The 26,573-nt window shown below is 40.4% G+C and overlaps 1 protein-coding gene across 1 annotated transcript in view; it reads left to right on the top strand.

The window, feature by feature from the left end:
- The window catches only part of kcnh2b (potassium voltage-gated channel, subfamily H (eag-related), member 2b), a 299,990-nt gene that overhangs the window by 20,993 nt on the left and 252,424 nt on the right, over positions 1 to 26,573 (top strand). The window contains exon 2 of the mRNA XM_034862772.1: positions 10,215 to 10,445. Coding sequence (XP_034718663.1) covers positions 10,215 to 10,445 — 231 coding nt within the window. The remainder of the gene's footprint in view (positions 1 to 10,214; positions 10,446 to 26,573) is intronic.

The following is a 26,573-nucleotide window of genomic DNA, read 5'->3' as shown; positions in this document are numbered from 1 at the left end:
TTAAAGTTAGTGACAAAAGCTCCCTTTGCTAGTCCGCTAGCTAGTTATTGTTGTCGCTCTAGTTAGCTGTTCGCGGTTACGCGGGTGCGGTAAACATTTCCATGGTAACAGCGAGTTGGACCAATCAGAAATGTTGCTGTTACGCTTAGGATTTTTGGTAATGTAGTTTTTCTACGTAAGACAGGGGATCATTGTTTTTCTTATAATGTTACAAGGTTGACATCATACAGACTTCTAGCTTCATCAGGAGCAGAAACTGGGTCAGTCTACCTCAGATGGTTTAGACATTATGGCTGATAATCTAAATTCATATGGAGAAAATCAATAGGGTCTTTTAATAAATAAATAAATAAATATATATATATATGTATATATATATATATATATATAGTATATGGCCGTGGCCCACCTTATTGGTGATTGTTTCGTGGTCCACCTGGTCACAGAATTTATAGTTTACCCACCTCTTTCTTTACCACTACACCTCTGGTCTGAATGTATTGTGAGTGTCAGCTCTCTGTGTTTGAGAATTTAGCGTGTGTCAGATGTTCAGTTTCCATGGCAATTGCTCAGTCAGAAATGGGTAGAGACAAAAGTATCTCTTCAGCCTGCCACTGTAAAACCACCACACACAGACTGATCTGTATTTTTGCCTATTTTCTCATTTTATCTCAATATTTCTCTCTATTTCATCCTTTCATCCTTCTCTCCACTTTCCTTAATCTCACTCACGCTTTCCTTATCTCTCTGTCTCTGTATCTAGGAGGCGGGGACTGGTGTGTTGACTTGTGATTCTAAAACATGGGCTTCCCTCCCTCTCCACCTACGTAGTACACTCAGGGAGATTCCAAGCACATGCATACGCTCACAGATACACAGTCGCTCACACACACGCAAACACACCGCATGCACACACACAAACTGGCAGACTGCAGAACCCCGAAGGTCTGGTCTTAGTGAATTATTCAGTCTGCGTTGGTGGGTCTGTGTGAACGTGTGTCCACAAACTCATATGTGTGTGTGTTTGTGTATTTGGATGTCTCATAAATCTCTGAGTGTGTGTGTCTGTGGGAATATGAAATGGTGTTTTCCTCCTGAGCAGCAGCAGATTGCTTTTAATCAGCCTCTCCATCAGTTTCCTCCTCTCTTGCTTCAAAAGTGGATTAGAAGGAAATGCAGGGAGAAGCAAGATGTGGTCATGTTGGGTGTGGGGGGGGGGGGGATCTCGTGAAGTTGCAACGCAAATTTCATATGGATTAGGTAACGTGATCATGAACAATGCATGCTATTTAATTATGTAATGCTATTACGCAGGGTTGACAATGCTACTGTATATGGACAATTAGAACCAACAAACTTCCAGCCAGGCAAATGTTTTTTTTAAAATGTTCAACAACAATGGATATAGTATTATATTGATTATGCTTTACAGATTTCTGGGGCTTGCTGAGGGTAGCTGCCACTCAGATAAGGAAATAAACTAGCACTGATTGAAGAGTAGCCCACTGAAATCTTCCCCTCTGTAGTGCTTTGTTTCGCCTCGTCCTAATTTCCTCCATTTACGACAAACCATCCCAGTGTCAGCATTTAGTGACAGTATCAGAAGTCGTGTGCAGTGGGAGTTTATGTAGTGCACAAGAGGGTGTGGACCATAGAAATACAATGCTGTCATTCTAGTTCTATGGTGTGGAGGTTGGGGGTGGAGGATGGGTAGACTTTTATATGTAAGACTGGAATTTGAATTAGATTTTAAAATAATTACAACTGCAGTTTTTTTCCTATTCACACAACCATACTAAAATAAAACTGACCCAGTTTTAGTGTTAATTAAATTATTTCCATTGGGCTAGTTAGAAATATGTGGTTATTTTGACCCAGTAACAATACCACAACTAGTTTACTCTACACTCAATATGAAGACGCTCAAACCATTCATCAAAATTTGGATTATGTTCAAAACACTTTTGTTTGGGTGGACACTAGACTTACCATGACATGACATCTGTCATAAACATTAAGGAGTCTTTGTCAATGTATACGACGATAAGGAGTCATTCAGTAAATTATGACATTTTAATGCAAGGTTAGCAATATTTAAGATATTTGTTTTTGGACAACTTGATATTGCTCAAGCCCACATCTTTTATCAGCCACCTGTGTATGGGGTTTACTACGTCAGCTGATATTTGGGGCACAAGGTCTCCTGCATTAGAAAACAACCCAATAGAAGCCCACACAGCCCATAAACCACGAAACTGGGTAAGCAACCTGACCGAGTATTTTTTGAGTGTGCAGGTGTCTATACTTACAGCATTGACACCTGCAAGTTACTCATAGAGGTTAACGGAAGTGAAAGAAAGCTAAATATCTCTGGCCATGAACTGACATCTTTGAGATAAGCGTGCTCAAAACATAATGGTGTACACTTTACACGCTGTGAATAACTGCCCACCATGTTGCCCTTGTTAAATTTGAAAACATTGTCCCACTGGTTTCAAATATTCCCATCTCTTGCACTTTCCTCCATGAATCCAAGCAGCGTTGATATAGTACCTGACCTTCTCCCTGGTCAACATGACACCATGACTTTGCGTACATTAAGCCAAGCGTGTTATCTGTATGCATTTAGAGCTATCTGCGTGCATGTCTTTGCTGTGTACAGCGTACTTAAACATACACGCCACTTTGAACTTCTGCTAAGAAACTACAAGGTAATGTAACTCAATGGAAGCCAAACGGCATTGATAAAGACGCTAAAAAGCGACTATGCGTCTTGATAACAATAACGAATTGGCGTGTCATACATACGCCATTTAATGACATCAGTTGACCCTGGTAGAAAATTGACGCTTTCACTCATGTGTTCTATAATGCGCATACCTTTCCAGCTCCGCAAAACTGAAATGTAATTACTTATAAACACAGAGGAAAACCGGAGAAGATGGGCATCAGATACAGTCCTGACTACATGGACAAGCAAGACCATCTCTACGTCCAGCTCCATCTTTACATTAAATTCAATTCAATTCAATTTTATTTATAGTATCAATTCATAACAAGAGTTATCTCGAGACACTTTACAGATAGAGTAGGTCTAGACAACACTCCAGAATTTACAAGGACCCAACAGTTCTAGTAGTTTCCTCCAGAGCTAGCAACAGTGCGACAGTGGAGAGGAAAAACGTCCTTGAAGAAACCTGGGACAGACCCAGGCTCTTGGTGGGCGGTGTCTGACGACGGGCTGGGGTTAGAATAAAGAGTGGCAATAACAGTCACAAAAAATGGTAGTTTGCAGTAGGGCTATAGTCAAGTCTGAGTCAAGACTGAGTCCAGGACAGAAAAAAAGGTCTTATGCATGACAGTATCAAGACAATCAATTTGGGTTATTTGTTGATATAAAAGCAAAAACAGTGTCAGAACAACCAGGATTTATGAGTACAGCTATTCCTCTTGTTATCATATGGTTATAACTCATAATAGCTACATAAATGCGCTGTATTTATATAGCGCTTTTGTTACTCAAAGCACTTTTACATCATACAGGATACATTCACCATTCACACACATTCATACAGTGTGGCCGAGGCTGCCATACAAGGTGCCACCTGCTGCTCAGATAAACACTCACACACTTAGATGCACAGCATCGGAGGCAACTTGGGGTCCAGTGTCTTGCCCAAGGACACTTCGACATGGGACTGCAGGGCAAAGGATCGAACCACCAACCTTCCGATTGGCAGGCAACCGCTCTACCACTGAGCCACAGCCACCCCACATAGACAATACTGCTACAGTAGGTATTAGTACTGAGCATTTGAACCACTAATTTACAACATAGCTTCACTCCAGATGTAGTGTAGAAATAAAGTATTACAGAGTGTAGCCCTATGGTTGGTTTATGACTTCCCTAAAAAATAGTGTATTCTATTGTTATTTGGACGTGGGTTAATAGGAAATGTATTTTCAGAAAACATTAAAGTCTGGTTAAACAACAATGAACAGATTGTAATTTAACATATGTTTGTTTTGTTTGAGACAAATTTTAGAATTTTAAAATAAATATATCAGGAAGACGTTGTTTAGTGAACACACACACAGACAGCTGGCTCGGCAAACGTTAGCTAATGTCCGCTAGCATACAAACGTGCTAACTATTGCCAGTTAGCTTTTTTATAACGTAACAAAAACCCACCTATGTCGTAAGAGCAAAGCTTATTTCATGTAATAAAATGACAGCTCAAAAGGAACACTAACGCCATAGGTCTTATGTTGACAACGTGGAAGCAGATATAGGAAATTCCGGAAGCAGCCGTAATATTTACCTAGTAAACTAACTAGGCTAACGCTGGTGCGCTAATGTTAGCAAACATTTGCGTAGCGTTAGCTAGCTGTCTAAGCTTGTAAAAAGCCAAACAATAGCCCCACCTGAACTGTGTTTTACTTTCCTCCAATATTATCATCAACATAATAAAGACACCTTGACTCGGTCGAGACCAAAAGCCATATTTGGCAAGACCAGTGGCCGAGTCCAAGACAAGCCCGAGTCTAAATACTACAGAGTCCGAGACAAGTCCGAGTCCATAGAAAAACGGTCTTGAGTCCGGACGTGAGTCCAAGACCGGACTCGAGTACTACAGCCCTGGTTTGTAGTAGTTCATGGCATAGCAGGGTACTGTGCGGCATTACAAGGCATAGCAGGACGTAGCAGGTCACAGCAGAGTGTAACAGGATGTAACAGGGCATCACAGGACGTGTAGCGGGACCATGGTGACAGCTGCTACCATGATTTTGGAGCCTCCCTGATCCAAGGAAACATGCTGGGCGAAAAAGAACATAAGGACACTGGGGAATGACTCCCCAGAGCTACGTTAGTAACAAGCATTTCTGGGACATGGATGCACAAAAAATGGAAAGATAGAAAGATGGAGGAGAGAGGAGGAACATTAGAGGGGGTACAGAGGCAAGCGTGGAGGAAGCATGCAATGCATCTTCTCTACCAGGCATCATGCTGGCCCGTGTGCAGGTGTATGATGGTGAGCTGGGCAGTATCTGTACCCAGCCCATGTGAGTGTCCCGCTGGGATGTCAGGAGCTGTGGTGTCCTTTGTTTAGATAAATCTTGGCTAGATGCTTGTGAGATTTCTTTTTCACACGTGTTTAATTTGCATTGTTGGAGGAACCCTGAGACCCAATATTTTCATTAAAGTGCCAATTTTGTGAAAAAAAAATACACTTTTTCTTTAATTTGGGGTGTTATTTTGTGTCTCTGGTGCTTCCACATGCATACAAACTTGGAAAGAAAACCATCCCTGCGGTTTTGAGGGAGATACGGCTGAGCTGTTCAAAATCTGCACAGGTTTCTGCTAGCTCGTTCTCATGGACAAAACACTACTACAACACACACTAGTTGACCATAATCTCCAAAAGAACTACTTCCTGTCCCTGTTCTGCAGGTATTCCACAAGTGGCCTTCGTCTAGAAGAAGTCTCCCAGCTAATCCTGCCTTGGATTGACCAAAGCTGGAGAAAGAGTTATCTAGCTGATGGGGTCTTACCTAGCAACTGTGTGTGTGACACCCAATAAAGATAGTAGAGAAGTGGGGTGCCTCACTCTGTAGCTAAAACAAGTGAGATGTCTCACTCTGGAGCTGAAACAGAGACCTAAACCCACAGGCTGAAAAGAGGATCTGCAGCAATGTGCAGTACAACAAAACTATGGTGTTTTTTGAAAATGAAACCATGTAAACCTATTCCTATACAACCTCAAAATACAAATATGAACCAGAAAATGAGCAGAATATGGGCGCTTTAAAAACGACTGCTTCTGTAATTGTATATTTGACAATAAATGACCTGAAACTTTGATTGATTGGTTGATGGATTGATTAATGTCCAGCAGTTGTCTGAAACTGAGCAGCAAAAACACTAAGACCATCTGCTGTCTACTGTTACTACTATTGTTTCTCTTCTTGTTTCCTTTTTACATCTATGTTTGTCTATACCTCCACACTCCTACACTGTCTTTTCTTTTTGTGTTTCCCTGTTTTATTCTCCTAACCTGTGGCCTCTTTCGGTTGAGTTAAATGTTGTCCTTTATGTCTTTATAAAGATTGTGTTTTTATCTCCTGTTTATGTGTCTGCGTCTGTCTGAAAAATGACTACATTTATCCATACATGACTCATCTTTTATGCTATCGAAGAACTCAGGCTCTTTAAAAGACTTACACAGCTTGGAAAAAAACATCTGCTTAGTTCTGTTGGCAATTATCAGTGACTGAAAACCCAGAGGCTGAAAAATGGAATGTACCGCACATCTCTGCCTTTGTATTACCTAGTGCTCATTGCAACCAGACAAACCCATCAAGCTTTATGAGCCTCTGAGGGCTGCTGCTGACACTAATTCATGAAGGCAAGCTATCAAGTGCATACACACAAGCTATCTTCATTGTTACCATGAATATCTGAACAGGCCCTTTCACTAGCTAATGTCTCCCATGAGAACGGCCTGTAGAATCTAGACTTGCCTCCAATATGTCTGTTTTATGAAGGAAGTGCAAAGGAAATGTTATAATCCTGTTCATAATGCAGGGAGAAATGGGCAGAGACATTTTCATTCTGGAGCGCTGCATTTATGGATTTTCACTTTACGTTGGAACTTTGACTTTGATCAGTGGGTGATTTTAAGGGAGGGAAATGAAGATATAGCACCTTTTAGATTGTGAGGACAAGGAATAGACTTGATAAATGTCATGATATGTCAAGTGTGCATGCTGTGGAGGGTTAGTTTTCTACTGTAGAATGCTTTATTAAAGGCAAAGTTGCAGAGACACTATTCAGATTTTTGGAGGCACTGGTGTAAAACTAGGGTTTACTACAACGTGGGTTTTATTTTTGTTGCTTTGGCCATTCATTTTCATCAGTTATGATAACATTAAACTCATCAAATATTTGTTAAAATCTCAGAAAGTCCCACTACTTGGTGGAAGTAGTGGGCCTTCCTGTGCTCACGAACAAATCATAACACCATGGTTTCAATCAGACCCGTCTAGACGTTTCTGCCAGAGCAAATGAAACACTAGGCTTGTACAAGGCTGTGTGACAGCCTTGTACAAAAAAAGGTATTGGTCTAATTTCCCCCTTTATGAACACTGTACGGGGTGATTTATATCTTTATAATTCAATTCAATTCCATTCAATTTTATCTATAGTATCAATTCATAACAAGAGTTATCTCAAGACACTATACAGATAGACCACACTCCAGAATTTACAAGAACCAGACAGTTCTAGTAGTTTCCTCCAGAGCAAGCAACAGTGCAACAATATTATATGCCAATATAAGCAGAGCAGACAATAATGCTCTATATTAATTTTATTAAGCCTTACAGTTATGCTTAATTAAGGGAATGCTGCTTTGAATGACAGGTGGGTGCCATCACAAACTATCAGGTCTATTCGGCCTGCCTCAGCTCCATCAACGTTCCACCTCTTTGTTCATTTTTGGATTAGCCAAGAGTTATTCATCAACAGGCACTGCCAAGTTGGTGATGGCCGGAGCCACCAAGATTATATTAGAGCTTTCTGATCTGAGGCAGGACATCAGCAGGATGTCAGTGACTTTCAAAAAATGAGTATTATCAAAATGATCCCTTTGTTTCTAGTCTGCTACCTCTAAGGTTAAGGTTTGGTTAGGTTAAGGCAACCAAAACTACTTGGTTGGGTCAGGGAACCTGTGTCACACACTTTGTTGTCAATGCCCCCTGATGAAGACAGTCTCTTTCTGTTAGATAGATATGTTTTTGAGATAAACAATTATATAAATATTAATTTCCGGGTAGCTGTGGCTCAGTGGTAGAGTGGTTGCCTGCCAATCAGGGGGTTGGTGGTTCAATCCCTGGCCCCTGATGCTGAGCCTTTGAAAAGTAAATGTGGGTGAGTGTTTATCTGATGGTTCCTGTACCTTGCAAAAGAGCTTTGAGCAGTCTTTAACACAAGAAAAGCGCTATTAAGAACAGCCTATTTACATATTATATGAATGTAATGATGTATACATAGATGATTTAAGTTTTGTGTCTGTAAGTACTGTTGCTCACCAGCATGATAGGTGAGTGTATTCTGTCTGCTCTTCTTCGCTGTCTCGATCAGAGTGCTTTTATTCATCAGCCAGTGAGGTGCATGCTGTGTTTCTGTCTTTTTAACAGAGGCTCATGCTGTGTTGTTTCTTGCTGCATTCTCTCTGGTTCCATTCCTTATTCTCTACCCTCCAAGTGTGATTTGTATGCATCGTCATCTGTTCTTTTAAAAATGTCATATGTGTGCATGCTGCTGAGAAAGTAAACACAACACCCACAGCTACACACGCTCACTCACAGACACAAAAGTTCACTCAATCAATACAGTCATAACAACAATTGATACAGAAACAAAACTTTCCAACATCCATAAATCATTTAGCTGCAGCCTTCAAACTCATTCCAACATAATAATACCTGCAGCGGCTGAGCAGTTCATCCAACACAATGTGGTGAGTCAGAGCTTGAGTCAGACACCGGAGTCTTAGATATCATTGGCCAAGAGGTGACTTTTAAAAGAAATTAAGTGTGCAGAAATGTTTGAGGATGGCAGATCAGTATCTTTACAATGGTTATAAAATGACTAATAAATCAGTAATTTTGAAGGGGACTTGACCTCTGTTAACTGCTTCTGAGACAATTTGCAGAAAATAATGACTGTCTACCATGTTCCTTGTTAGAGGATACTTCGTGATCGGGGGCCGTTTCATAATCAAGTCTAATAACGAAAACCTTAGCCCAAAAATGTCTGTGTGCAGACTTTGTTTTAATGTGTATTCATCCTGAGGTACATTTAACAGCTAAAGAACTACAGTAGATATTTCCCTCAGGCGTTGGGAGAGACCAAAAACAGAGCCAAAAGAGAGTTAACCATTCATCAAGTGGACACATACACAATTCCAAATGAAGACTAATGGTGCTCCCTAAATGCTGGATATACAGTATGTTGCTAATAGGTTTGCCATATTAATAGAAAGAATTTTAGTGTTGTGTCCCCCTATAGACAGAACACCTTTGCTCTATCTTCACTCCGTTTTGTCTTTTCCTCCAAATCTCTTCATTATTTTGCTTCTGAATCACTCCCCCCCTCCATCCATCCCTTCCTATCTCCTGTTTTTCTATCATTCCTCCTTTATAAAGTCCTTCTATTCATCTATCCCATTTCCTCCTTCCTTTATTCATCCTCATCCAGCCATTCCACTTTCTCCAGCTTCATCCACCCTTTTCTGTCACCAGTCTTTCCTCCTTCCTTCTAACCATCCATTTGCCTATTTATGAGTTCAGTATTCCTCACAGTGGGGCAAAGTACTAAGAGAAAGTAACAAGGAACATAGGGGCTCTCCACAAGCTTTAAGCTCTTTAGTGGAGGCCATCTATCAGCCTGACAGACTATCACCCTGAGGTAGCACATGCACAGCTATACGTCCACAGAGGCCTTCTGCATAGCACGCATACATGTTGTTTGTATGTTTTCTCACAAGACACACAAGAGATTCAACTCACAAACTGTAGACGTATAGTCTATTCACACAATGTATTGTGGGAAGGAGGAAAAGAAAAGTAATACAAAGTATTTGCAAGTGTATGTGTGTATGTGTGTGTGTTAAGGCACAACAGCAGCTCTCTGAATGCATTAAGATCATCCATTGATATTGAGCAGAGGCCATGGAGCTAAATGGTTCCTCGGTAAGTGGTTTAGAGAGAGCGACATATGAGAGCTTTATGTGACATATGAGCATACACACACACACACACACGAACACACACGCACACTTTTATCTTGGCTTTAACTAGAATTTTTAGCAATAAGACTGTCAACAGTAAAAGATCATCAGTAAAATCACTTCATAACAATACAATGAATAGGTCAATTGCAAATGACCTATTACCTTGAGAAAAAAGTTGGAATTCTGAAATAAGGTCACATGTGGCCCTAATTCTTTTACGTAGGTCTGGAATACTCAAGATAAGTATTTTTTTTAAATTGTTTTTAATATTGTTTCCATACTTATGTACTTATGTAAGTGATTTATTGTTACTTTGCCGCAGGTGGCTAAAATTACCATAGTTTAGTTCCATTGATTGGATGTTGGTGTTGCTGAATCAGTGAAAACTGAAGTAAACTTTTGTCATTCCGTCCACAGGTCGCAAGTTTGTCATCGCCAATGCGAGGGTGGAGAACTGCGCCATCATCTTCTGCAATGATGGCTTCTGCCACATGTGTGGTTACTCACGTGCTGAGATCATGCAGAAGCCATGCACATGTAACTTCCTCTATGGGCCTGACACCAAGCGACTGGCCATTTCGCAGATGGCGCAAGCCCTGCTGGGATCGGAGGAGAGGAAAGTGGAGATCAACCTTTACCGCAAAGATGGTAGGAAAAAAACTCCAGTGTGTCAGAGTATATTGAGAGCTGTTTGTGTGGATGTAGGAGAGAGCGTGTGTGTGGACTTGTTTTTTGCTTTTTGACTTGTACATGAGATGAATATGGAGGTGATCCTTTGGTGTGTGTCTATTAATAGTTGGGAAGGAAAGTGTATGTATTATTTTTAGGGTTGTCAAAATTAACGTGTTAATAACGAGTTAGCGCAAATTCCTTTTAATGCCACTCTTTTTTTCTGACATGCACGGATTTTGTGATTTGGGCCTTGGTCTGCTGCTCTGTAGTTTGGGAATTGAGGAAGTGATTAAAGAAACCGTAAAGTGCTCTGATGTGATGAAGGTGTTCCTGGAGGCCGTCACCTATCACCGAGCACGCCAAGAGGAAGACGGAAGAGCTGGGCAATATATGAATATTATATCAATATCATGATATGAGACTAGATATTTTCCTAATTTTGGATATTGTAATATCATAATATGGCATAAGTGTTGTTTTTTCCTGGTTTTACAGGCTGAAGTAAAGTGATGTAATTTTCTGATCTTACCAGACTGGTAAATATTTTATATTTATATTATTTTCCTTTACCCACTTAGTGATAATACCCCCATTTCTGATGATTATTTATCAAAAATCTCATTCTGTAAAAATGTTGTGAAAGCACCAATAGTTGACACTACATTAGTGTTGCGGTTTCGTTATTGGGGTATTTGTTAAAAAATATTGTGATATTAGATTTTCTCCGAATGGCCCAGCCCTAGAAGACGGTAACTGCCATGGATGTGGTGTACGCTCTGAATAGGCAGGGCTCTCTCAAATACCACTTAAGCATTAAAGACATGAAAAATATCCCTTTCCAAAGAACATTTAGAACGTATAAAAAAAATGCAATTAATTTGTGATTAACTGTGAGTTAACTGTGGAAAATCATGCAATTAACTGCCAGTTAACTATGGACAATCATGCGATTAATTCCGATTAAATATTTGATACAACTGACAGCCCTAGCTATTTTACATAAAAGTTAGAGGTGACAGCAATGGAAATGAAGAGATGGACTGTACCAAAAAGGGAGGCAGTGTGTGTATACTTTGTGTATGGAGAAGGAAGTGGTGGACGGATTTACTAAGAAGGTAGAGTATATGCCGTGTTAGTTGCTCCGTTTGGGTGAATTTGCATTTATAAACATGGAACAAAAGTGCTTGCGTGTGTAATATTTAAGTTTGCTTGTAATGTTTTTTTTTGTTTGTGTGCTGCATACAGAACATTTGGCAACCACCAGCTCTGTTTAAGTCTGCTTTTGTGTGTGTGTGTGTGTGTGTGTGTGTATGTGTGTGTGTGTGTGTGTGTGAGACCTCACAACTGTTTACTGATAAGTCCATGTCGTATTTGGCTTTAGTGCCAATTTTCTTGTTGTGATGAGCAAGGAAGTGCAGACAATGCAGTGTGGTATTTGGGCTGTGGCCAGATAGTATTTCCAAATAACTACTCTATAATTGTGGATAGATTACAACTGATTACCTTAAAAAAAAAACTAAATCAACATCTACTAGGGCTGTTGGAACAACTTCCAAAAGTCAAATATAATTAGAATAGTAACAAAAAAATCAATACTATTCAAACGCTAAAATTACTAAACGAATGTGATTTAAAAAATGGGCTAGCTAATGTCCCTTTTTTCTCCTTTCTCCTTCATGCCTACCTGCATGTGAAAAACTAAATGCTGGTCATGTTACATCTGATGAACAGTGAGTTACCAGGACTGAGAAAGGCATTGTGAAGTGTTAAGATAACGGAGATACTGCGGCTGGAGATGAAAGGACGGGAAATGGTCTTAACATCGACATGCACTGAGCCAAAAATGCTCATGTTATCATTAGTTAGCTTGTTCTGGTTTCCTAATGGCGTCACAAGTTATATTAGCTTAGCTTGGAGCTTTTTGGAGACAGCTTTAATTAACGTTAGCTGCCCTACAGCTGTCAGAGTTAGCTTAGCTGGGAGCTTCATGGAGCCATCCATCCATCCATCTTCATCCGCTTATCCCGTATTGAGTTGCGGGGGCAGCAGCTCCAGTAGGGGACCCCAAACTTTCCTTTCCCGAGCCATATCAACCAGCTCCGGCGTTCCCAGGCCAGGTTGGAGATATAATCTCTCCACCTAGTCCTCTGTCTTCCCCGAGGCCTCCTCCCAGCTGGACGTGCCTGGAACACCTCCCTAGGGAGGCGCCCAGGAGGCATCCTTACCAGATGCCAGAACCACCTCAACTGGCTCCTTTCAACGTGAAGGAGCAGCGGCTCTACTCCGAGCTCCTCTCGGATTACTGAACTTGTCACCCTATCTCTAAGGGAGACGCCGGCCCCCCTCCTGAGGAAACCCATTTCGGCCAGTTGTACCCTTGGAGAAAGCTAAAGTTAATGTTAGCTGCCCTACAGCTGTCAGAGTTAGCTTAGCTGGGAGTTTCATGGAGACAGCTAAAGTTAATGTTAGCTTAACATTAACATTAACGTTAAGATTCAAAACTGTTAATGTGTTATTTCTTTTTCAAAAGGCAGCAATCAATAACACCTTAAATTATAGTGCTCATGTGATTCCATACATTATAGTGAAACTAATAAATGCATAATCGTGATAATTGTGAAACCGCGATTCTTCTTCTTCTGACTATTACCGTACCAACAATATTTGGTACGGTACAATTGTTGCATCCCTAGTGGACAGAAGGTGTACGAAAACCACATGCTTGTAGTTGCATTGGCAATGCATACGCCTGAGTAGTGTAGTACGTATTAATAACAGGCAGCATTTGAGCTTTAAATATACGAATAGTATTCAAATATTTTTAAAAATAAGAAATGAAATCTGAGTGGTTTTATAGAGGAAGATTGACAGCTCTAATATTGGATAAAAGGCATGACAAAGTTAAAAACACAACAGCAGTTTTGTCAAATTTTATGAAATAGCAATTTCAATAGACCTGACACAAATCAACCTTTATAGAAGGATGTACTTTAGTGTAAAATAATTGGGGGAAGCCCTTGGATGATTCTGTGAAATGGCAGGAGAGTACATACAGAATGTCTACACACATGTTAACTGGACCAGGACGGCAGTCATGTTAGACGGTTGCCATGGGGTTAAAGAGCTGCCATGGTGATAAAGTCAGCAACTCCCTGGGCCATGGCCAAAGCATCTGGTGGACATTTTCCACCTGTAGACAGAGAGAGAGATAGAGAGAGAGAGAGAGAGAGAGAGAGAGAGACTAATGAAGGGGAGGAAGGAAGAAACAAACGGCTCAGTAAAAAGAGGGCAAGATGACTGGGCAGGATAAGTGAGTCAAAACCAGTGGGTGAGAGGCGGGAGAGTGAGAGAGTGAGAGAGATAGAAACAGTGACTATCAGACGTGTATTTATTATGTAATCTGAAAGTGCTGTTTGTTGGGAGAGAAAGCAATTAAAAGAGAGAGGGAGAAACAGAGAGATGGCGCCAGCTGTCTCCTCTCCAGTGATACTTCTGAGCAGTGCTTTGCCAATTCAATCCTCCCCTCTGCACATTTTACTTTCCACTGTTTATACTGTAAATATGGAGACACACACACACACACACACACACACACACAGACACACACCAGCAATCAGATATACAAAAGTACCTCGTAAAAAGCCACAGCCTTGTATATAGTGTTGTCATTTCTGTCGCACCATGCAAACAACACCTACTGTAGTTAAAGGCTTTGGTAGCTGTAACATTTCATGCCTGCGGTCTTGTTTTAGTGCGGCCTTGTAGCCATAAAGATGCAGCAGCTTGAATGTGCTTCCATTTTAGCCAAAAGAAAAATATTACATATTAACAAAGAATTTCGAGCACTGTAGTTTTGGGAAGGAAATGATTCATGGTAAACAGAATTATTGGAGGTAAAACTTTTTTGTACATAGCAGTGGTGCCACAGAGGTTGAAAATATTGTAGCTCAGGCCACAACACTGTAGTAAAAGTATAAATTAAGTCCATTGTAGCATAGAAAATGCATTGTAACAAGTCATTTTATCAGTACCCTTTTAAAGGAATATAGTACTTGTATTGATTGAGCAGTATTTTATCTATTCATGCACATAACATGGATATAGAACGGAGGGGTGCTGATGGGTTGCACCACCTGTGAATCACACTTTATGTTTAGTGCACAAGTATTTGCTTAGTTTCTTGTATGTTTATCATATGTATCACTCCATTAGCTGATTCCTTATACTGCAGTAACAAACTGCCAATCAAGTCAGCTGTAGTGTGCAGTTAAACTTTAAAAATTAAAGTGATGGTTGCAGGGCTCCAGGCTAACTTTTTTCACTAGGAGCACAGCGGCCCCCAACTTATACATTTTAAGGGGCGCAACCAGAAAATGTAGGAGCACACACCTTAAATCAACATACTGTACTAACAAAATATTCACATTTCTACTAATTTCCACTGTATTACTAATGAACACTTTGATAAAAGATGTATAAATTACAGTGTTCTGTTTCAAATTCAGTTGTATTTTATTTTGCACTTTTAAAGATGCAACACAGAAGGTAAACCGACCATCGCTGTCATGACAGTACAAATATTACAACTTTTTTAAAACCAGCTCTATGGTCCAGGTCTCCAGGTCTACAATTACAATGGATTCAACTTCAAATTCAACATGCGTTGTTTAGGCTCCCCTTAGGGGGTACCGTACTTGTTTTCAGTACATTCCCTCTGTAATTACAAACCAATTATTTCAGTTGTAAAAATAATTCCAAACCTTGTACCACATTTCCTTAGAACATCATGTTATTTTAATAGAATATTTTACACTCTAAAGAATCTAAACAAAAATAAAACCCCTCCCTCTCTCCTCCCAAACCTGTCCCTACAACCTATTAAAATTTTATTTCCATCATATTTTCATCAAAAACAGTGGTCGCAGTCTGGAGCCCTGGGTTGTTGAGCATGATTTGGTTTAAATGGAGGCTTGCGCTGGTCTCAAAAATGCACTATTTATTGTCCTTTAAAAGAATGCTCCTTGTGTCTTCTACATATTGACATTATGGAGGTCTCTGTTAACAAGCACTGTAAATGTAAGGACGCCATGCCTGCTGATGAGAGGATGGACGAGTGTTAAAAGCTGTTATCTATGGGGCAATGTGACTGAGCTCAGCTGGCACTCCACGAGAGTGTATAACGAAACACACACACTGCCCCTACGCCCCAGGAAAATCCTTCTCTATGAATGGGGAGTTGTGTTGTTACGTTGCCATGGAGTTTTTAGAGAGGCCATCATGGTGTTGTTATAGTAATCGAGAGGCACTCTTATGATTAAATGGAAAAATGTCCATTTTGGCTCTCCTCTTCCTCTGGACAAATCTGTTTCTAGGTTTGTACTAGGGCTGCACAATTTGAAGAAAAGTCATATTGCTATTTACAATATTGTGATTGAGATGGCGATACAATGGTATTATGAGTCTAGTTGCTTGATTATCAAGGGAAATGCACAAAATGCTAACATTTTGAAATGAAGTATGCATTTCTCAAGTTAAACATGCAAAGTTAAATGAAAAAAGAAAGACATAAACAAAATGTGCAATACTTTTAAATAACTCAATATTTTACTAAATGAAATATTAAAAGGTAATCTTTTTTAACTGCTCAATTGCTCAACAGTACAAATTAAATACAACAATAAATAAGAAAAATACTACTTTTTGAATGACTTTACAAACATTTAAGATGGGTGTAAAAATAATTAGTTGCAATTTTAATTTGTACAACAAGTCTGCATGCGCCAAATATCTCGACAATTCGGATACTTACGTGATCATACAGGACACACGCTACTGCCTCAACAGACTTCTTCTGGAATCAGACTTATTCTTCTTTTGTGGATGTTACGACGTTAACGCTTAATACAGCTATAGAGAAGCGTAGGTCAGAGGGCAGATTCAACATGGGCAGGCCTTATTGACAGTGGGAACGGCAGGTGCTGATGAGTGACGTCGGTTTCTTATTGATCTTTTTACCTTAAGTGAGTCAATTTGGTAAAGTTAATAATTCACTTATTTATAACTTTGTTAATCTTGACTCAATACTTTAATTGCAAATTGGTCGGTGCCACAAATGTATTGAATTCGGTACCCAGCCTAACATCTCACAGAGTGACATTGCTATTGCAAATAGATAAATTAACAAATGAATGAATTTGATTCATTGTGCAGACCTAGTTTATGCTGTAGTCTAACACCTGAACCTAGGGATATATTTTAGCTTGTGAGTACAGGATTTGGAGCTGTTATTGCAGATAACGTCTATCAACTGATGCCTAATGCTATTGGTTTACATTGGACATCTATCTTTGTGCTGACCAAATTAATTTGTACTCAGTTCAAGAGAGTGAAAGCTGGTGGTGATGGCGCAGTGGATATGACCCACACCTTTGGTGTTGGAGATCTGGGTTTGATTACCTCTGCGATCTATCAACCAACGTGTCCCTGTGCAGGACACTTGATCCCTAGTTGCTCCAGAGGCATGCAACCTCTGATATATAACAAACAAGTTGCTTTGGATAAAAGCTAAATGACATGGAATGAACATTCCCAGTAAGGGTGTTCGTGATCTATGTGTGTGTGTGTAGGTGTTACCCTGGCGACTTCTCCTTCTCAGTCGTAGTCACACACACTCAAGCACACAAAGACAGAAACACAGGTCCTAGGTATCCCCAGCGGGCCACCTCTAAGCCATCATAGACCTGCTGATCGAATGCCGTGGACAAGCCTCATCCATAATGCACACATGGAGGAAACACTATGCCACCACCTCTTACCCCCATGCCTCCTTCCTCCCCTCCCTTGCTTCTCCTTCTTCTTGCAAAGGCAAAAAAAGCAAAAGCTTTAGGCATAGGTAGCTTTTCATCTAGAAAAGCTACCTATGCAATGAGTGTACAAGCGTGTGTGTTTTTCTTGAAATGGTGGGACTGTGTAGCCATGACACACACACATGCATGCACACAGAGAACGCAAGCACATGGCTAAACACATTACACACACACACACACACACACACACACACACACACACACATGCACATGCACATGCACATACACAGGCTTCATCTGAGCCCATTTATCCGGTGTCGAGCTTAGGCATGAGCCTTCACAAAGATGGATCTCCCTTCTCGCTCTCACGCTCAATTGTCAGACTCCAATTGCTCACCAGCTCAATCAATCACACTCTCAAAGTAAACTGTATTAGGAAGAATACACTGAGATGTAGCGGGTTTGGTATAGAATGGTCTTGGGTATTACTTGTAAGTCTTTAAATCTCTTTACTGACTGAATGTCACAACTAGGTTAGCCATCGTTTCACCGGGAAATATGATGGCAACCGGAGAAAAGGGGAAAGGGGGCTCTTGGCTCTGGTTGCTTAGCCTCACCATCTCCAGCTTCCCCTCCCTACTGTTTCATTGACACCTAGTGTCAATGTTCTCGAAACCTTTGTCTTTCTGTCTCTCTCCTCCCTGGTGGCTAACATGGCTGGTTATCAGCCTCTAACAATGTCACAGAGTGGGTTCTAATAAAGGTTGTCAGCATCAAGGGCCTATGAACACAGCCATCATCAGCTAGATCAATTCAAGGATGTCACTGCTGTCAGCATCGAGCTGCTGGAACAAGTCTTAATCCTAGTTCAAGATATGGCTGTTTGACAGTTCTCTTCAGTAACAGCAGAGTTAAAGCAACACTAAAGCACTTTTCCCGCTTCGGTACCCCTACAGGTTGGAAGTCGTAATGTCCCATTCAAACTGCAGATCCGCTACTTGATCTGGCAAACTCGCAAGTGTGAGGTAATGGACAATTGTGATCGGGGGACCGAAGCGGTAAATGTGCGTTGGTTTTGCTTTAAGACTTTGAATACAAAAGTTTCCATGTATTATATTTTTAGGGATAAGCAATCTTGTCAAACTGTGCTGTTTATGTCCACAGAGTAACATATTTTGTAAGTTCTTAAAATGTCCAGTATTTCTCCTCTCAAAGCAAAGAATGTCTTCTCTTTAGCCAAGGTCTGGACGATGTGTCCTGAAATTGAAATCATTTTGTTTTATTGTCTCCAAGGTGTGTACTGTACATATCCTCAACTATAATAAAATACATATCATATTTTTGTGATTTTTGAAATCAAAGTACATGTTGCCAGAAATGAAAACGTCTTATGGAATAAGACACATTTCAATCTTTAATGTGTTTAAATGTGAAAAGCAAGTTTCCTAAGTAATAAGTGTAAAATAAGTAACGGAATTGTTTTCCAAGGACAATAGTACATTTTGAATTTCAGGAAACGTGTGTTTGTGTCCTGGAAGTGCTATTTAAGAGGACCGGTGTAAAACGTACCGCTGATGCCACATGAAGTCTTCTTTTGTCAGCTAAACTTAACTGCTACAGCCGTTATTGTGAAATTGGTTTGAAATGAGCTTCCAATTTCGCCTCGGGGCCGCTGCCGGAGTCTGACACAACGGAGAAACAGCAGTCAGTGTGGCAACATTTTGCCTTCCCGGGGAGTGAGTTATACAAACAACCCACAAAGGTCTCCATGGTGCCTTCGATGCATTGCTTTCAACTAATGGTGCATTCAGTTTCACCTTGTAAACTCTGAGAAACTCAAACTCTTGTACCCTGTTTTTTAGTGGCTCCTGTTGGGAAAAAAAATTAAATTGAACTGAATCGGGACCTTAAAATTGAAAGTCAAATTCAAATCGCGGACACCTCTAACCTGCACTAGAAAAACATTGTGTTGTTGTTTCCCTGGTTGAAAGTTAAGATGATGGGAGCTTAACTCTCTTGCTTACCTGGGCTCCACCAAAGCTACTGTATCAGAGCTTCCTCACAAAAGCAAATATTTGGTTCATATTGATCAGAATTGGAATTCAATGATTAAAAAAAGCCAAATCTATATTAACCTTTTTGATCCCATCATTTCCTGTGTCTTTTACAAAGTGCCTTTTTCCCACTCTGTACTTCTTCATTGTAGCCATAACAACTGAAACTAATTGCTGTTCCCAGGTCTTGAGACAGCTGTGTCAAAAATGTAATGTTCTTTATCTTAACTGTATGGTAATCAGCTGAATCCCTTTTTTGGTAGCATTCAAATTAGTGTGTGCTCGCACCTCATACAAGCCAAGTCAATTTCCTGAACAGCTGCTCTGTATGAATGTCAAAATGTGTCTTGCATTTGCTTTGGACAAACAGTAAATCTCTAATGCAGAGAAGTTGTATTTTACTATAATTGTAATATATACAGTTTTGGAAATTACATGAATACTGTTTAGCTAATCATAGATTTTACTTTTACTACACTTAAGAAGTGTTTGTCCCATAAAATGTCCCTTTATGCCCCTGAATTATATGTTAGAACCATCTGGTTACAGGTGACCTGTTGCTCAGGCAGAACAACACAACTTACTAGCAGTTTTTCACTATAAAACCTTGAAATCCTAGGGAAATATAAGCAGTTTTTCCAGCCTGTGTTGCCACGACCTGATAACAGCCTCAGGCATTATGAAACGACTTTCTTGAGTGTGTTGTGGGTCATTGAGGACTAGCAGGTGTCTATCAGAGAATGTGAGTGTCTTAACTGCATGGTACCGCTCTACCGGCGAGTTGATTTCACTCTGCAGCTCGGTCTGGAAACCTGCACCTTTAATTCTCCTGCTTCAGTTCACAATTTTGTGGGAACCAATCACAAACTGGCTTATGTACCTGGCTGCTGCTATTGGCGGGTTTAACATGATGACAATAGAGAAGCGACCAACCAGCTTCTTGTTTGCATTCAACATAGCGGCAGCCGAACGCCACCGAAGAGCAACAAACCTGTTAATGCCGCTGCCGCTTCTACGTCACCCAGATCGTTGATCTGATTGGTTGAAGGACTATGAACTATGGCCATTGGTCATGCCTCTTGTACAAAGAAAATACAGAGCAGACTCCCCCAGACCTCAAATCTCAAACCTACTGAGCTTGGCTTGGTGTGGTGATAGCCAGACTAACTGCAAGGTGCGGCGAGAATGGTTTGAACCGGGCGTGGGGGGGGGGGGCTCTTGATTGCCTAGCAGCAGTAGCTAAGCAAAACACTTAGAGACCTGCAGCCTCTCTGGAGAGGTTTGTACTGTAGAAAACGATGACTGCTGTTAATGACCCCACCTCCAGCTCTCTCTGACAACGCATAACCAACACACACACACAAACACACACACACACACACACACACACACACACACACACACACAAACACAACTAATGCTGTCCGCTGTCGCCCACACACCTGAAGTTTTTGAACTGATGTGAGAGGCATCAATTTTCAAAACAGATGGACAGCTTTTTGTTTCGTTTCAGCACAAATGAACAAGATAATGACATGAACTAGCACTTTAGTACGTGGTGTAACAGGATAGAGGATGGGGGGGGGGGGATTGGAAGGAGAAATAGAGAGAGAAAGAAAGAAAGAAAGGACTTTTGCACCTGGTGCAGCGCCGTACGCTTAGACCATTAAAATAGGGCCCTGAGTTTTACCATGTGATATAAAACTTCCAATATGAGTTCACTGGGACTTGTTAAATAACACTCTGTTTGAGGAGCATCATGATCAAATTACACATCACCCCCATTCTTCTCTTTTTTGGAGTCTACTGAGATCACAGTGTGGGTATGTGGGTATTTCTGTAAGTGTGCATTTCCCTCCTTTTTTGTGACACCCAAATAATCAGTCATGACATGCCAAAGTGCGATTGTGCTGCATTGTGGGTCCGCCTCATTAGTCACCCAATGTGCTGTACTAGGCTGCTCTGCACGCTCATATACAAATACACAGTACACACAGTAAAGGGCCAAAGACTCAGCAGTACCGTAGCGCCATCTAAATCAATGTGGGCTTTTAAAATAACACATGCTCTGTGTGTGTGTGTGTGTGGAAAAAGAGTACACAACACTGACCCTATTCAGTTGAGCCTGGGGAAGCAAATTCAAGCGGTCACTTTAATCTTGCCCTCGGAAGTGGCTCATTTAGAGATACTGGTAATCTTGTTATGATGGATATTTTGCAGATACAAAACTCTCAATCAGTTAGGAGTTCCAGCTTATAAAATGCAAAGTTGATCTGGTTGCCAGTCCAGGCCTTTGGTTACATGCTGACTGTGTGGACCCAGGCTATTCCAAAGCCCTTTAACAATATGTGTGAACAAGTGTTGGGCCAAAGTGAATTGCTTTTGCTGTGCTATAATCTACAAATCACCGCAATCCTTCCTCATAGCTGGGTTTAAAACTTTTGAGACCGAGACACTCGCCCACGCGTAAAAACAGCACCTCTGATTCATAGTTTAATCATTTTATAACCATAACAGCTAGCAACTCACCAAAAGTACGGAGGTCTCTTCCGGGTCTCTCTAGCCTCTACAGGTGATTTTCTATTGAGCCTGGAACCTCCAGCCTCTTTTGGGGTTGTTGGGCTTTAAATCCACACTGTTACATCCAAGATTGATCCACTTTATGTCCATAATTCATCCTGTTTTGGCTCATTTCTGCCGCTAGCTCGCGGCTTTGTCTCTCCTCTGTGTCTGTTTAGGGAAATAAAGGCCCCAGTATGCCCATATATTGGAGATAACGTAACCATCTTGTATGGAAGGCTAGAGGGGACAAAAAGGCCAATTGGCTCTATGGAAGGCCAAGAGGCGCACATATTTGACACGCATTTGCTTGTTTAGCATCGCTGTGGGTGTAATATCAATAAATATGACATTATTATGGTATTATTGGCATAAGTAAATGTCATGAGAGCAAAAGCGTCTTGACTTTCTTTGAAAAAATATATGTATTTTGTCAACTGTATAAGTTATAATGATTATTTCTTCACGGTGGGACTCCCAAGACCTATGAGAAGTGTTTTAGAGAGTAAAATGGCTGATTAATTACTTATCTGTCTGTGATATCAATACATATCTGGAAGATTCATTTTCCGTTTGAAATATTTATTTATCTTTAAGCCCCTACAACCATTTTTAACATGCAAGTGACCTCACTGCAACCCAAATATTCTAATAACCCAGTTATTTTTATTATTAATTAATTATCAATTATTAATCAATTAATATTAATATTATAAAATAAATCCAGATGGACAATGAACTGTAAAAATTGCCTCAGGGCTCAGAGGGTTAAAAAAAATTTTTTTTCCACTCAAGTCTGACTCAAACCAGAGCTGTGAAATGAAACATCTGGCCAAGCTGACCTGATTTGGTGTTAAATGTCAAGCTCTAATATATGCTAAGTGAACCGTAGTCCTTTTCACTGTTTGCTTGTTGCATATAAAAAATAAAAATAAAATACAAAGCAGTGTGCCTAACACATCATATGTTGTGTACATGTGGCCCCACACTTGCGTGCAACAAATTAGAGATTTTGTTTCTTATTTTTTCATGTAGTATTGATTTGGGTATCAACTACTACATTTCTGGTAAGACATCCCTTTTCAGATCTGTGCACATGCACATTCTGTGTGCCTTATGTGTGTTTTCATTAGTGTTTGTGTGTAGGTTATCTGTCTTTCAACATGTGTGTCTGTGTGTTGCTCATATAATTAGAAAGCGTTGAACTTAATGCCATATTGATTAGCTTAAAGAGAAAGTTGATAGACACTACTCAATGGACAATTTATCACCTAACTGCATGGAGCCCCTCAGTCTTACACACGCACGCACGCACACACACACACACATACGCACACACGCACACACGTAAAGTTTCACTGTAATTCAGAGCACTCACAGGAGAACGTGGCAGAGCATAAATACATTTCATTGATTTTAAAAACCTTATCAAGCAGGAAACGCAAGTGTTCTGTTTTCTGTCTATCTCCTTCTGGCCCTTTGAGTACTGCACACAGCGTCACTCCTACACATGCACCCGCTGGCACACAAACAACAACCAGCGCTATTCATTTGACTAATAATAGTAAAATTGTTGCATAATAGATCATATTTATTAGTATTTCTTATTGCATGCCCGATTTTTTGAGTAATGTGTATGTAATAAGCTGGCTGATGGGCGTACTGCCACCCATTATAACATGCCCAGGATTGTAACTGACATCTGAAATTGAAATATGACCACTGGCAGGTTGCTATGGACTCCTCTACAACAGCACTCATCGAGAGTGATAGACACACAGAGCTGTTTGAGAGACAGTTAAAAGGAGAATATGAAGAGTGAGTGCATTCTAATAGCTTTATTACTTATTTGCCTGCGTGGCACTAGTTCATCAAGGCCTGTCAATCCACACCCACTGCAAAGAGCCTAATATCTGTCAGATGTGTGTTCATTTTCTCCGTGGTGCAAACACTCAAATGGCCCAGCTTTCTCAGTTGTTATTGTTGCTTTACGCTGCTGAATGCAGAGAGAAAATGACATTAGGGCAAAATAAGAATAGCAAATAGAGTAATATGTCATATTAAAAGTATAATATGTAGGATTTTTCTTAACAAAAAACCATGTCTAGCCTAATACAAAAGTAATCCCGCTCAGTCATTACCCACTAGAAGTGTGTGATGGAGTCTGTATCCTCAGAGACCCTGCCCTCTGCCTGGACTTTCTCTTTTCTTATTTTGATGTGTTTGGGACATTTATGGGCATCAGTAAGGAGTCTTTGGGGCCCATGTGGGTTTGTTACCCCCAGACAATAACAGCCCATTCCCAACAACCACTTTGCTCCTCAGCACCTCATATCTACGCTCAAGTTTAACTGACACAGTCACACAGAACCAGACAGGATGAAGCTCTGCATTCACTCCTAATCCAAGGCCCCTTCCCATAAAGGTGTGTGTGTGTGTGTTTTTTCACGCACCCGAACAATAGGAATACTTTTATTTCTTTCATTCACTGCTTTGCTGCTGCTCTTTTTCTCATGTCTCTCTCATATAAGATATATGTTGTGTGTGTGCTTTCACGTGTGTATATTGAGAATTGGAATAGTGCATTCTTTTATGCATTATTTCCATTTGTATGTGGAAACTGGCACGTGTGTTTGCACTTATATACGGTGCCTTGCAAAAGTATTCGGCCCCCTTGAACTTTTAAACCTTTTGACACATTTCAGGCTTCAAACATAAAGATATAACATTTTTAATTTTTGTGAAAAATCACCAACAAGTGGGACACAATTGTGAAGTGGAACGAAATCTATTGGATAATTTAAACTTGTTTAGCAAATAAAAAACTGAAAAGTGGTGCGTGCTAAATGATTCGTCCCCCTTGCGTTAATACTTTGTAGAGCCACCTTTTGCTGCGATTACAGCTGCATGTCGCTTGGGGTATATATCAGTTTTGCACATCGAGAGACTGAAATTCTTGCCCATTCTTCCTTGCAAAACAGCTTGAGCTCAGTGAGGTTGGATGGAGAGCGTTTGTGAACAGCAGTTTTCAGTTCTTTCCACAGATTCTCGATTGGATTCAGGTCTGGACTTTAACTTGGCCATTCTAACACCTGGATACGTTTATTTGTGAACCATTTCTTTGTAGATGTTGCTGTATGTTTGGGATCATTGTCTTGTTGGAAGACAAATCTCCGTCCCAGTTTCAGGTCTTTTGCAGACTCCAACAGGTTTTCATCCAGAATGGTCCTGTATTTGGCTGCATCCATCTTCCCCTCAATTTTAACCATCTTCCCTGTCCCTGCTGAAGAAAAGCAGGCCCAAACCATGATGCTGCCACCACCATGTTGGACAGTGGGGACGGTGTGTTGAGGGTGATGAGCTGTGTTGCTTTTACGCCAAACATATCGTTTTGCATTTTGGCCAAAAACGGCCAGGTCTTGATAGATTTGCAGTGGTCTGATACTCCTTCCATTTCAAAATGATCGCTTGCACAGTGCTCCTTGGGATGTTCAAAGCTTGGGAAATCTTTTTGTATCCAAATCCGGCTTTAAACTTCTCCACAACAGTAATACGGACCTGCCTGGTGTGTTCCTTGGTCTTCATGATGCTCTCTGCGCTTTTAACAGAACCCTGAGACTATCACAGAGCAGGTGCATTTATACAGAGACTTGATCACACACAGGTGGCTTCTATTTATCCCCATCAGTCATTTAGGACATTGGATCATTCAGAGATCCTCGCTGAACTTCTGGATTGAGTTCGCTGCACTGAAAGTAAAGGGGCCGAATAATTTTGCACGCACCACTTTTCAGTTTTTTATTTGCCAAAAAAGTTTAAAATATCCAATAGATTTCGTTCCACTTCACAATTGTGTCCCACTTGTTGGTGTTTCCTCACAAAAAATACATTTTTTATATCTTTATGTTTGAAGCCTGAAATGTGTCAAAAGGGTGAAAAGTTCAAAGGGGCCGAATACTTTTGCAAGGCACTGTATGTGTGTTTAAGTGCACCTGCACCTTGCATCCCTCTGAAACTGTTGAAAGATCAAACAGCTAGTGCTGTTAACGATTTAATTCATGGATCTAACGACAATAGATTTAGTCCCCCAAAGCCTGAGTGACGTGTTCGTACACAGACTGCATCCAGAATGTCTCAGCTTTGTACTTTTTCAGGCTGTAAAAGGTGGTGAACGTCATTTTTTTGTGTTTTTTTTTTTTGGGGGGAGCTTCAGTGCACCGAAAATGTTTTTCTTGTGAGCAAGCATTTCTGCAAAGGCCAAAAGTAGTTTATGACCATTGTTTTCCTATAACTTTACATACATTAAGAAAAAAAACAGAATATATAAATATATATACTGTCAATATGATTCATAATGTATTTTACAGCTACCAGCTCCCAACAGCTCACAAGCGATGTTAGCATTTCCTTATAGCTAGACCCACTACTACTACTACCGTAGTGTTATACAATGGCTCAAATCTAAATTAAAAAAATGGAATAGACATCCAGTTCTGGTACTCCGTATCCTTTACAATATGGAAAATACATGTCAAACATATTCACAATATGTACGTAAATATTCATATGTGTGTTTACCAGATAATGCAACTTTAGCTCTAGTTTATATAAGGTCTATATAAAAGAGACTTCAGATACAGTTTTAGGGGACCACTAAGGTCTATATAAAAGAGACTTCAGATACA

Source organism: Etheostoma cragini, chromosome 22, assembly GCF_013103735.1.
Source record: "Etheostoma cragini isolate CJK2018 chromosome 22, CSU_Ecrag_1.0, whole genome shotgun sequence".
NCBI lineage: Eukaryota > Metazoa > Chordata > Actinopteri > Perciformes > Percidae > Etheostoma > Etheostoma cragini.
This window is presented reverse-complemented; position numbering and strand designations above follow the sequence as displayed.